The following is a 14,272-nucleotide window of genomic DNA, read 5'->3' on the forward strand; positions in this document are numbered from 1 at the left end:
ATTAAAAGAATTTGTCAATCCTAATGCATACCGGTTGATACAAAACGATGAGTATCAATATGGAGGCTCCCACGCCCAGGCGGCAGCCCGGCGTCAGTCACAAGGTCTCGACGTCTGTGCTCCGATCCTCTACGGGCCAGGGCGGGCTTCACCCCCCCCCCCCCCGCCCCCCACCCCCTCCCTCCCCAGCGCCTTCTCGCCTCCAGACTCAATCCCAGCTGTGAACTCTTCTCTGCGTTGTCCCGAGCTTCTGACCCCATTTCCTCTCCTCGGTTCTCTCCATTCCGTTGGATTCATGCTCGGCTGTCGCCCTCCACGCTCCTCGCCATGCAGAACAACCACAATAAGGAGCACCTCTATAAGATCCTGGTGATAGGGGACCTCGGGGTCGGCAAGACCAGCATCATTAAGCGCTATGTCCATCACAACTTCAGCCCAAACTACCGAGCCACCATTGGGGTGGACTTTGCTCTCAAAGTGCTAAATTGGGACCAGGAGACTGTTCGCCTTCAGCTGTGGGACATTGCAGGTATGAACCAGAGACACAAGTGGAGAAGATCGTTTGCCTGAGGGTGTGTGTGTGTGTGTGTGTGTGTGTGTGCGCGCGCGCGCGTCAGCTGCTTTCCCTGGATTTAAATTTGAAGGGAAGATGTGAAGAAGCAGCTCATAAGAGTCTAAATAGATGTTTGAACTTAATTAAAAGGGGCCTGAGACTATCAGAAATTCTGGAAAGTTTACAGCCGAGGGCTACATTTGGAAGTTCCTTAATGTCAGTGGTCAGATATCATGCCGGATGAAATAATGTGCACAATTACTTTAGTGTTTCTCTTGAATGAGTCTGCTTCCCAATCACATAATGAGTTGCCAAACTTCATTTTTGCAATGCATGAAATTAGATTTGGAGCTTCCCCGGTGATAATTGAAATGTTATCAGAGGTTGGCTGCTCAAAAAGAAACTAGTTTAGAGTTTTCCTTTTAGTCAAGGCAGGAAGTTCCATTTGTAGCTTCAGGTGGAAGAGACTAATTAGATTAATTAAATTAAAACTGATGGATGACTATGTTGGGTAAACAGATAGTTTGAAGTTAATAGAAAAAAATAAATGTGTGACCACTATGTCAGTTCTTATTCGACTTTCTTGATAATTAACTTGCTAAAAGTAACTGGATTGCATATTTGTTGTTCATTCAGACATTTATTTTTCCAACCAGAATGCGGTGGCTACTCATCCTGTTGAACTTTACATATATGACACTTTTATTGTTTTTTTTTTAAGATATTAATTAATTTGTTTATTAGATATTGTTTAGTTTTACTTTTTATTCTGTTTGATAAGATAATAGGAAATATATAAAAGGGATTTATTTAGGCTTCAACAGCTTTTGTCAAACCCAGAAGTCACCAGTCCTGATGAAAACCTTTGACTGGGATAAGAGAGCTAAGGGCTACGTCGCTCATCTCACATGAGTGTCGGCTGAGTTTAAAGAATCCTCTGACCTGCTGCTCTCACCCCTCCTGTGCACTTTCTCCAGTAAGCGTAAGCAGTCATGTGTCTCCAACTCATGTGAGCAAGATTTGAGGCCCGAGTTGTTGTATACAGAGAGCTTTTATTGTGGACTACTGATGAGTATCTCCAACAGAGGACACTGGGTGTGCTCCCTAACAAAGACGGACATGAGGTGACAGTAGCAAGGGTCATCTCTGTTCGGTGTGGTGTTACATTCAGTTTTAATCTGATTTTATGAAGGTACTAAACAAATATGGACATTAAATGTCAAAACATATTTACAGTTGCATTCATTAGCCACATAAAAATGTCCTGATTTTACCAGTTAGGATTTCTACTAGTTTTAGTCTGACCTGACCTGACCTTGCATTATAAAATATGCATTTGACAGCTCACACAATCATGGGTAGCACTTTATGATGTGGGTACATTAATAACACTTTGTTAATGCTTAGTTAACCATTAATTACAACATAACTTAACAGCAAAGATGGGAGGACAAACTTGGGGAGGGTGTGTTTCAGGTGAAATGTTATCTAATGGAACTTCCCTCTTTACAATACAGGTCACAAAGCGCATTAATGAACGGTTAATCATGCGTAAGTACCGCTTATTCAGCACTGACTAGCTATGTTGCAAGAACCTTGCGCACAAAAATAAATCTCAAAACCAGAAAGCACTCAGAGAGCACATATCTCAGCCAATCCCAGTCACCAAGAATTGTAATTGCTCTTCAGATTTAGCAGTTGCAGTGTTTAGGTTTGTTCCGGGATTGTTCCTCCACAGCTGTTTCCAGACTTACAGGTGTTACAAATGGCAAATTCTAAATGTCCCCTGTATGTAAATCATTTTAACCTGGAACCCATAATGTTAACTCACTATTATCAATATTTCCTTTTTGTAAAGTGTTTCTTCACTTTTAGGTACAAAGGTACATTTTTTTTTTAAAACAACCTCACAACTGCTGTCATCGTAACACTTTGTTAACGCACCAAATCTGACAACATATTTTGATCAAAGCCACTCCCTCTTGAATACAGAAGCAATAGGTGCAGAGCCTAAACAAAGGTGAAGTATGAACATTTCTCATTGGCTTCATCACAAATCACTTGTACATGGTTACAGAACCAGTATTACTGATACTGAGGGAGTATTCTCTGAGGTCTTGCCTATCCGTATAATCCCAGATCATCTATTATGACGGATAGTTGTCGAAGTCAAGCTGTAACCATGTGATGGAAAAGCAGCATTTATGTCAAAGCATCATGCAACTACGATTGATGATAACGAGACACTTGTACATGACAGAAGAGGAATGAAAGTGTCTCTACTATCAGTAACGTAGCCTGACATGAACTTGTATCAATGCCATCTCTTCACACAGTTTGTGGTTAGGGGGATCAGTTTTGGTTGTATGGTTTGGCAAGACTGTGAAAGTATTTTGCCCACAAGCTGGTTGTGTTCATCAGCTTTGTGGTTGGTACCAATGGTGCTCCCTCTGAAGTCATGGATGGGAAAATAAGCACGGATGTTACATTCCAGCATGGCTTATCAAATTAATTTTTTACTCTCAGGAATTTTTTACCCACTAAAACACACACACACACACACACACACACACACACACACACACACACACACACACACACACACACACACACAAAAGGCACCTCATTCCTCACATCAGGGCTCTATTATCTCAGTGTCTGCAGCTCTTAAATGTAAAAATATACTCTGTGTGTGTGTGTGTATGTATGTGTGTGTGTGACAGAGTGAGGACATTTTTGGAAAGTGAGCACATTTTAGCTGGTCCTCATATCTTCAAAGGGTCAGTTGAAGGTCAAGACTTGGTTTTAGGGTTAAAGTTAGAATCAGGTTCTGGTTAGGTTTAGGGTCAAGGTTAGGGTAAGGCAGTCAGTTGAGATGGTTAGGTTTAGGGTGAGGGGCTCGGGAATGTATTACATCAATGAAAGTCCTAACAAAGATATAAGTACAAGGGTGTCTGGGTGTGTGTGTGTGTGTGTGTGTGTGTGTGTGTGTGTAATTGTGTGTTTCAGAGAGGAGGTGGGTGAGGTGGTCAACTACTTATAAAACTGAAGTGTGAAAAAATGACTAACTAATGATTCAGGCTTCTTCCTGGCAAAGCGGCACATCACTTGCTGCTCTCTAGTTGCCTTTCAATCACTACCAGGATCAAGTTTAGAGATTTGCCATTGTAACAGGAAACTGGAAAGTTTAATGAGGAAACTTATCTTTTACTTATATTTTTGTCAAATTTGATCCCAGATCCCACGAAACCCCTTCTAGTATGGCAATGATGGCTTCAAAATGGAAACAGCAACTCTCAGAGCCTTATTTAAAAAAAAAAAAAATGGAAGTCAAGTCCTTCTGTTGGAAGTTTGATGTTGGTAGCTAAGCTAACATCACTCTTGTTTGTGCTCTCTGCTGCTGTGTTTTATCACTGACCTGAAAGTGAAAGACAGAGAAGTCTGTCCACATTTAATCTGTGACCAAATGATAATCTGTAACTGTGTGGCATTGTCTGCATGTGCCTGTCTTCCAGGTCAGGAGAGGTTTGGCAATATGACTCGCGTGTACTACCGTGAGGCCATGGGTGCCTTCATCGTGTTTGATGTCACAAGGCCCGCCTCCTTTGAGGCCGTTACCAAATGGAAGGAGGACTTGGATTCCAAACTGACACTTGCCAATGGGAATCATGTAGCCACGGTGCTTCTGGCTAATAAATGTGACCAGGGTCGGGACGTACTGACCAATAACGGAATAAAGATGGAGCAGTTCTGCCAGGAGAACGGCTTTGTAGGATGGTTCGAGACGTCTGCTAAGGTGCGAGGGATGGGTGACATACACATGCATGCACGCGCGCACACACACACACACACACACACACACACACACACACACACACACACACACACACACTCGTCCACAGACACACAGCAAACTCGTTACAGAGGTCTATCACAATTTTCAACTGAAGTTTAGGATATTTGGTAAAAGTGAATGTGTATTTCTGCTGTGTTGCCACATGTGGATATCATTGTAGGCGACTGTTCATGGAGATGAATTTCCTTCGTCTACGACTGTATAGTAGTAGACAAGGTGATGTAATTAAAGAGTGCCAGTCCAACAAAGGAATACAACAAAACAATAGGATGGATATAAAATGTATGTACTGACAGTGGAATGAGACTTTTGAAATATTCAGGCCATGTACTTGTGAAAGAGGTCTGGTAACAGCCTTTGGGTCAGCCTCGCCAGCTGTCTGTGGTTCTGCTCTATATGATGGGAGCACTGAGGTAACTTCTGTTATGGAGTGGTACTATATAATTGGATTTATTTTTAATTCTATTGTAGCAATGCCAGAATGAAAATGAAAGGAAAGTGAAAATTTGGTGGAGAGAGAGAACTGCGGAACGATTTGATGATCTTATCTTACTTAATGACCCTGACACATTTGGCTATGATTTTTTTAATCAGTCATCCTGATTCATTTGCAAATTTTTCTATTATATTGCATCTTTTAGAACTAAGATGCCTTTGATTCAATGCTGCCGTGGAATGATTCTGTTTTGAAGGTCATGTTGTTCGTCGGAGGCTAGGTGAGTTTCAGGGGTCTCCCTAACAGCTCACCAGCATGAGAAACAGCTTCTCTTTGACCTTGGATGAAACCACCTCTGAGGTGAACTAATAATGTGAAGAAATCCTTTCAAACATTTTAACAGACGTCCAATCAAGTCATTATTTGCACTTGAAAAAAAAATCCCTTTTGGTTGAGTTCCACTGCATCTTTGCTGAGTTGCGTTGCACAGCAGAAGTTCCTCTTGTGTTATTACAGGTCAGCTGCCCTGGCATCAGGCGCTCTATCACCCAGGCTGGAGGTACAGGAATGTTGAGGGAAACTAGCAACCTGCAGTCTTCTAATTAGTGACACACACACACGCTCTCTCTCTCTCTCACACACACACACACACACACACACACACATCTGTAAATAGTGGATTGATTCCACTGAGCCCTCCAAATGTCCCCATTCCATCGACATGATTCATTCAGACAGAATTTTGAGAAAAGGTAACACTCATTTAGTCTGTCTGTTGCTCTGAGTCTCAGGTAATACTGCAGTGTCATGTTGACCTTCATTTTTACCTTTTTCAAGATTCTTGTAATTGCTGTATAGAGCCATTAACATCATTGCTAAATGAACAAAAAAAGAAACTATGCACCACAAAGTTTGACGTTTACAATGAAAAGAAATTATAATGGCTGTGCAAAACATTGTAGTAGAGAGGAACGACAGGGACATCTGACTGGGAGATGAACTCAGGATTCACCATCCTACCCACTAACACACTGACACACCAGCATGAGTCCTGAATATAGCAGCTAAAATGCAACAGGAATCTCACAGCCGGATGGTAAGTGTTGAAAATAGACCGAGGCGTGCAAGTAGACACACACAAACACACACAGCCCTGAGGCCTCCATACAAATGGTGCATTCGAATGCTCAACCATAATGTGAACTCCCTTAATTCTTTCCCTACTCTAAATTTTGACCTGGATCAGGATGCACAAGTTGACAGTTTTTTGTGTTTTTGTTTTGGATTTTTCTTTTTGTTATAGTGTGCCTGAAATGTCTGGAATGTATTTTTCATAAATATGTAATAGTAATGATAATAATAATAATAACTGCAAGCTTTGCCTAAAGCTGAGAAAAATTCAGGATTTAAGCTGTAAAGTAAGCTGGAAGTAAACCAAACAAACTAATCAGATGAAGAGTTGAGTAGCTTTACCTCAAAGCAAGAGTCATATGATGATTTGTGAGAAATTCTACTATACAGGCCAACAAATCTGTGTAGATGAAGGAGCTCACACCCCACACAAGGGTTCCTTGTTGATGTAAAAACTACAAATGTGTCTTCTCAGGAGCAAACAGCTGCAGTCATCACATCTGTACATGCATGATGTCACTGTCTGGGTTGGGAGGTGGACATGCCAAGGAGGAGGCTAAACTCTATGGGCACTAGCATCAGCCTCCAGTGCATCTGTTGAGGTGTTGAGGAGTGAGGTTCCATAAGTCAGCTGTGGTCCTGAGTTGTGTCAGTGCAGGGCACGAGGGAGTGAAAGGAAATATTTTTAGTTTTGTTCCAAAGCCTCATTCACTCATTCACCCATTCACACACATGATGATGACAACTACCTGAAGGCTACCGTGCATTACACCAGCCTACTCATTAGGAGCAATGAGGGGTCAATATCTTGCTCAGGGACACTTTGTCACTTCAAACCAGTGACCTTTTGATTTCTAGACAGCTACTCTACCTCCTGAGCCATGCAGCCATTAAATATGATAGATCAGGACATGAGGAGGAAACGACACGTCGCTCCTGTTTCTGTACTACAAACTGGTGTATTGATGTTGAGCTTCAACTAACTGACATGGCAGCATGTGACAAAGCTCTCTATCAGTTCTCGGCTGTAATAACAGCGTCTACAGAGAAGGGAAATATTCACTGTAATCATACATGTCACGATAATGATGTGTTCCATTTCACACAAAAAAGACATTTGAAACCTTTTATTTGAAAAATCATACAACAATTCTTTTTGTCCCTGCAGTATTTGTCCTTGATGGAACCTCAGGCATTGTGACAGAATGGACACAGAACTGCCCTTTCAGCCTTCCTTTATCAATGTCTTCCGTTTAGAATTTAGTTCTTTCGTATTTCTATGCCTCTGTGCCAGGGTTAACTCCATAAGTCAGAGTCGTTGTGCTTTTGAAAGGTTTCAAATTTGGCACAAATGTCCACTTGTCCTCAGAATGAACTGAAAATATTTTGGTAGTCAAAGGTCAAGGTCACTGTGACAGGTGCACACACCATTTTCTTCCTGAACTAATTTCATGGCCCTGATAAGAACGTTTGCATTTATTGACTCATCCTTCTTCATGTTGCTTTCTTCCCTCCTGTTTACCTTTTTCTTCTATTTAGGAAAACATCAACATTGATGAGGCAGCCAACTGCTTGGTGAAACACATCATTGCCAGTGAGAATGACTTGCTCCAGGCAGAGGTCCCTGACACAGTCCACCCCCAGTTAGAGAAGGACAAAGGTGGGACATGCTCGTCCTGCTTCAGATCCCAGTAACACCTCTAGACACCTGGATGTCCTTTTGTATCAGTACAAGTCGAGTCAGTCTGAGTAACGAGAGAGGGACAACTGCCGCCTCTTTTCCTCTCAGCTCGTTGTGGGTGGGTGAGGGTCTGTGAAGGAGGGAGAAATGGATGGGTGGAAACAGAGATGGACAGAAAGACAGAGAGATGGATGCAGCTTGTCACAGGCAAGGTCACCCTCTGGGCGACTTCAAGCCTTAGTGCTCCCACTTGGTAACCATGGAGACACATGCATTGAGTGCAGCAAATCAAAGAGTAACTGTACCAAAGGTCCACTCAGTTAATCTCTGTTTACAGATGGTGATAACCGTCCCTTTTCTCCTTCCTCCTCAGTCCTTTGCTTACTCATTTCTTCTATCTTTGAGTTTGTCTCTTTTCTTTATGCTCACGGGGCTAGGAAATGTTTATCTTCCCTCCAATTATCCAAACCAATTCTCTTCCACTCCTGATATCACTGCATTTACATCCCTCGCAATGGTTAATATTATTTCACATTTTGAAGAGAAGGGCCAGTCCTTTCTCATCATTTCTCAACCGCTGTCTCCACTAATGTAATATTAAGGTGCCTTTCCTGTTATAACCCATTTATTTCTTCAATAGACATATTCACTGGTTATTTTATTTATAAATGCACAAAATATATCTATATCTATATCTATATCTATATATATAGATATATATAGATATATATATGACAACCTTAGTTCTCATGTAAGTTTGATACTCTAATTGTTCAAACAAGTGTCCAGAGTATATAAATGTATATTGTTTCCATTTTAATTTAAATACAAAGGTTTTATATTAAACTTCTATTCCACTGTTCATAACTTGTAATATTTGTAATTATGTGATAAATGCATATATGTATACGAACATGTACATATTATAGAGAGTACACAAAGACAGATTATAGAAGTAAAGATGAATCCATTTAAGTTCACTACAATAAACCACAGCTTTTCTTTCTGGCCGGCTCACCTGTCTGGGTGTGATTTTATTTGACTGTGCTTGTAACAGGTGGAGACAGTGACAGAACAAAAACAACCAAGATGGAAAGGTTGTGGGGAAAAAAAATAATGTTTAATGGGTAAAATAATGAGTTATCATCACGCAACAGAACTCAGGGCAAAAGATGTCACTCGCCCCCCCAACCAAATATAACAAGACACAAGCTATCCTAGCCAACTAAATAAAGGAATAAACTAATGAATTTAAAAAGAGTCTAAAATTAACCTAACAAACAAAAAACAGAGGGAGGGACATCATTAACTGTCATAACACCAAGTGGAGGAACCCAGGAGCAGAGGCGGGTTGTTAGGTGGCCCAATCAGCTCTAGGGGACGGCACACTCTGATTTGCATAATGACTCACATTCTAAATCGAAGGTGCCCAGGGCTCAATGGTGCTGCACTTTTCTCTGATAAATTATATGTGTCGACATCAAAATGCTCTCAAGTATTCACCTCGTATGAAATTGGCATTTATTTGATATATGCAATGATCCTCAGCAGAACTTTTAATGTAATTAACTTGCCATTATTAATGTTTCCTTATTTCAGAGTTTTGCTTCTTTTAGAAGAGTAAAGGGAAAAGTTTGGTACTGGCAAATTAAGATCCACTCTAATCGATATCTTTTTAATAAAACATGCAATTTGGATATGTTGATTTCTGTGAGGCCAAAATTTTGTTGCTTCCATTTAAAAATAAAAGCCTTTTTTTTTCATATTTTAACGATAAACTCGTGACAAAGCAACTCACACAAAGAACACCTCTGATCAAGGTTAGATTCATTTTTAAATGGCCCTGAAGTATAGCTTCTGAAAAACAAAATGAGCTATGTGCAAAGAAATGTCCAGACACTGCAAGCAACCTACTTCCAGTATATTGCCAGGTCCAGCCCACTCTCTTCTCCTTTCTTAGGTACACACGGTCCAATCATCACCTTACCAAGATAAGATTTTGTTTCTGGTGTATCACTGTGGTGGTTGTCTTTTCATCCCTAAGAGACATTGACAAATACTTTGCAGAGTCTCATTTTTGATATTGGTTGGGTGGTGAGATCATGAACTGTGCAAAGACAGTGTCATTCTTTAATCTGTAATAATCAGATCTGATTTCAGCACTGATATAACAATTTGTGAGAGGAAAACATAGGGTGGCAGGAGAGAGAGAGAGAGAGAGAGTGAGTGAGCTTCTCCACAAATGAAAGAGTTTTCAACTGCTGCTTTGTCAGAGGCCGACCCTCCTCTCTGTACACCCACGGAGGCACACACACACACACACACACACACACACACACACACACACACACACACACACACACACACCAAGAAACACACAACCACATACAGATGATCAGAAGATTTCATAGATTTATCTCTTTTTCTGTTCTGGTCTCTACGGCAACAAGCTGCTGAGTGATAGTTTTGTTTCTCTATACTTACTGTCCTTGTGGCTCTCCTTGTTGTAACGGAAGGAAGTCAAACAAGAGAGACGAGGAAAAAGAGGGAGAGACATAGGGCGACCACAACACGGGACAGTAATCACAAGACGTCTCGTTCATAAGCTGCATGTGATTTCAGGATAACTCTTTTTCTACTTCTTTCACACGCACAAGGACTTACAGACATTTACTCGCTAGTGGAGCTCACAGCTCTCTATCGGTTAGGTCCGTCAAAACTCATGTCTAGTAAATTACATTTGCAGTGGCCCAATTGAACCTACCTCAATGAAATTTATAATATATATATATATATATATATACACACACACACACACACACACGTTTATATTTCCTCAATTTGCACAGGCATCTACTGTAAATTCACCAACTGAAATAAAAATAATAAAAAAACAATTCTTTATATATATATACATGGAGGAGCGTAAGGGTTCATAATAAAATGTTATGAGCACTGTAGTATAAAATGGCCACAGTTAAAATACAGACGCTGAGCTCAGATGTAGTACGATATGGTCGATAAACATTGAGAGAAGTGCTAGAAGTGGAGGCTGTGGCAGGCTCACTCTGGCTGTGAATTAAATACACAGTAAAAGAGAATCAATAGCCGGAGCCCAGGGAGACTGGATGAATGAAAATAGCGGCCGCTCTCCAAGTTTGATCGATAAGTGTGGTGTGTGTGTGTGTGTGTGTGTGTGTGCCAGGTTTACTTATGTTTTGTGGAGATGTCTGTCAAAAGGCAAGTCTCAAGATGAACATAACAAGTAAGGACTTGTAAATTGTAAAAGGTAAGGTTAGGGTATGATGGCTCGATGCTGTGATGCATGGGATAGTGGGGGGGGGGGGGGTGGTATTAACACCAACCTTAGCAGGACCCCACATTATTTAAAAACCCATCCTAATGTAGCAAAATCTAATTTCTGAGGTTTTTCAAATGGTGAAGATGTCCACTATGAAAATAAATCCATGAGACTTCAAGTTCAGTAAGTAACTGTTTGTGTGTGTGTGTGTGTGTGTGTGTGTGTGTGTGTGTGTGTGTGTGTGTGTGTGTGTGTGAGAGAGAGAAAGAGAGATCTGGGTCGTAGTTTTGAGTGATGAGTCACTGAAGGGTGGGGGGGACAGCATGGCTCAGAAGTGGAGTGGACGTCTAGCAACTGAAGGGTCGCTGGTTCGAGCTTCACTTCCCCTGGTCATCATGTCCAAGGAGGTCGCCTTTGATATTCCATGTAGCGCTCCATTTTAGAAAATACACTCACACAAACACACACACACACACACACACGACACTATTAGATGTGTCGTGTGTGTGTGTGTCTTGATAGTGTTTTGTCATCAACACCAGCCTTAAGGGTTGTTAATCTTTTTTTCTTGTTTCTATTGAACATTTTGGGTATTTTGAGTGTGTCATGGCTCATCAAGCTCCCTAAGCTCCTGTTGTGTTTTGCTTGCGTTGCTCCTCATTCATTTCAGGCTACTTGGAAATGTGCCATTCCAGATACTACACTTCCTGCCTTCGTCTGCATTCCCACCAATATAATGACTTGCCTTCATGTGATTCACCTGTGCTGGTAAACCCACCTGTATCTAATTTACCTCCCAGGTGATTTTTGTCTCTGTTTCTTCGCCTCTGTGCCGCTTCATCTTTGTTCTTGGAGTGATTCAGAACTATGAGTGTTTTCTTCCTGCCAAAGTCTATTTTGTGATATTGACCACTTGCGTGATTTAGACCAGGTTAGTTTTTTGTATTTACAAGTGTGGTGTTGCCTATTACACTCATTTTCACATCATATCTTGTGTTTTTCATGTTTTTCTTCTTCGAGGTGCAATATTTTTGTGTCAGCTGTTTTTTGTTATCCTGTTCATTACTGTAATGTGGAGCAAGCAGGCACTAAAATCCTATCTCATCTTACTTTTCATATATCAGGCTCACTGTTATCAAATTTTTATGCAGGAAAAATCTTGTTACAGTTTTGTTTTATTTGACCAAAATTAGAAGCTTGTCATGTTAGTTTTGTTTATTTTTCATGAGGCCATTTGCATGTTCGAGTTTTTTTGGTAAATATTCCCTTGGAAAGTTATAATTTGTGTAGCAATTAAGCCTAATATTTGATTCAGTTCGTGTGGAAACTAGATCAAGTGGTTGAGATGTTCATAGGACATAACAGAGATTACTTGGACTCATTTCAACTCCATGAGCACGTCTCCAGTCTTCTGAGAGGCTTTCCTGTCTGCTAACCTCATCATGCCTCAAGATCCTGAGACAATCTGGAAGCCGAACCCACAACAGAGCTCCTTCTCCCCCTGAACTCAGTGAGACCAATAATACCAGGCTACATACTGTATCTGTGCGTAGTACCGCATGTACCTTAGTCAAGTCCCAGATGGGGAGAAGGTCGTCAGACTGTAGAGGACAGCCCGATCAGACCTGGTTTGTCTCAACCTCCTGAAGTGGCGGTCTGTGTGAATGTGTATCTTTGTTAGAGCCAGGCAGAGGACAACTCCCACAGTACCTCAAACAAGCCAAAGAGCCAGAAGTCATTGCTGTTAGGTGTGAGCTAAGATCCTTTGATGAGGATGCACTTAAAGCTGTAATTTTTTGTCATTTTTCTTGTCATTTTTTGAAAAACTTGGGTGGGTGAAGGAGGGAGAAATCAAGAAATGCCATTCAAAGCCAAGAACCTCTCTGTGTATAATAACTGTATTTTTAACAATTAAAAGTGAAGGAGGAAAGAATAAAACTGGCATTTAGATACTTGTGTTTTTGTCAGAGTCCCTTTAGGGTCAAAAGTTTGGTTGCTGATCTCCAAAGAATTAAAAAGCATTTTAAATGCAAAACTGAACTGAATTACTTTAAGTATGGAAATAAATGGATCATGGATAATCCCTTTGCTGTTCCTCTGTGGTATGTGTGGCACGTAAACAGTTACAGTTCTGTCCACAGAGAAAGTGAGGGCCAGATCCAGGGAAGATAGAAAATATAGAAACCACTTTAGACACCTTTCATATACAGATATATGTGAGTCGAGCAACAACTTTTCTCTTTGTTTTCTTTTTTTGATGTCAACATATATTCTAAAATATTTTTTGAAGAAAGAAGTCCTCATTTTTACAGATGTTTATGGCAGTCGTTTGGAAGAGCTTTCTTGAGATGGGCACTGGAAATTAGCAGTAGTTAAAAATGTGGTAATACAAGTGTATGTTTTCTCTATCAAATAAACTCGACGTGAAATTGAGTGAAACAATTTGGTTGTGGGCCTCCGAAGTGTGCTTGTCATATGAGGTCACAATGACCCTTGACTTTTGACCACCAACATCTTTTTAGTTCATCTACGCTAAAAGTGCGTAGGAGAATGAGAATTGGGATACTATGACCAGAAGTGGGTGGCAGCTCATTTTGACCTGTAATGATATTAAACTGATATTAAACACGTTACCCACCCAACCAAACAGGAGACATCTGGAAACACTGGGAATGGAGCCAAGTACACCACACATATTCAGTGTGGAAACGTCACTCACATTTGTTCGTAGTCCAATCATAACTGAAAGTGAGAAATGTCCCATTCTCCTCTGGTATCTAAGCTTGCCTAGAAGTCTGGTAAACAGCCATCACATCACACGAACACATACACACACACACACACACACACACACACACACACACACACACACACACACACACACACACACACACAGCCTGACTACAGTATAAAAGGTATGTCATGATTCTGTAACTTTGGAAGACATCTCTTACTGCTGTTGCTAGTGGGGCTGTCGCTGTGAATAAAGAGATTCCCCACCCGACACCTGAGACTCAGTTCTCTGATTCCTCTCATCCACCTTTTCTGCCACAACATGTGCAAGAACAACCAGTGGACAGTTGGACTTTGTTCTACTAATATTAAAATGTTTGAGGATTTACACCAGACTGATACATTCCAGTGACCCACATTACCAGGATGAAGGGGGGCAGCAGTTACATGAATCCAGGGGGAATGGAGGATGTCCGGGTAGAAATTACACATTTATAGAAATCAACATGTTTACTGTGTCCTGAAACAACAAATATTAACGCCACAAACCCATCTAAGACACTTAATGATGTAAATGAATG

General features: G+C 40.9%; 1 protein-coding gene across 1 annotated transcript; it reads left to right on the plus strand.

The window, feature by feature from the left end:
• The first annotated feature begins 223 nt into the window (after window positions 1-223).
• rab38a (RAB38a, member RAS oncogene family) lies at window positions 224-8,665 on the plus strand. The gene is made up of 3 exons (XM_086215087.1): window positions 224-529; window positions 4,069-4,349; window positions 7,516-8,665. Exons 1-3 carry the CDS (start codon window positions 328-330, stop codon window positions 7,669-7,671), a joined length of 639 nt encoding a protein of 212 aa, XP_086071213.1. The 5' UTR covers window positions 224-327; the 3' UTR covers window positions 7,672-8,665.
• Window positions 8,666-14,272: the final 5,607 nt, after the last annotated feature.

Source organism: Aulostomus chinensis, chromosome 10 (genome assembly GCF_037954235.1).
Source record: "Aulostomus chinensis isolate RoL2024-O1b breed Wild chromosome 10, RoL_Achi_v1.0, whole genome shotgun sequence".
Lineage (NCBI taxonomy): Eukaryota > Metazoa > Chordata > Actinopteri > Syngnathiformes > Aulostomidae > Aulostomus > Aulostomus chinensis.

Excerpts from the sequence above, each read along its gene's own strand:
- rab38a (XM_086215087.1), top strand. The coding sequence starts at position 328 with ATGCAGAACAACCACAATAAGGAGCACCTCTATAAGATCCTGGTGATA. Across the intron at positions 530-4,068 it reads TCAGCTGTGGGACATTGCAG|GTCAGGAGAGGTTTGGCAAT; the intron begins GTATGAACCAGA and ends CCTGTCTTCCAG. Across the intron at positions 4,350-7,515 it reads GGTTCGAGACGTCTGCTAAG|GAAAACATCAACATTGATGA; the intron begins GTGCGAGGGATG and ends TCTTCTATTTAG.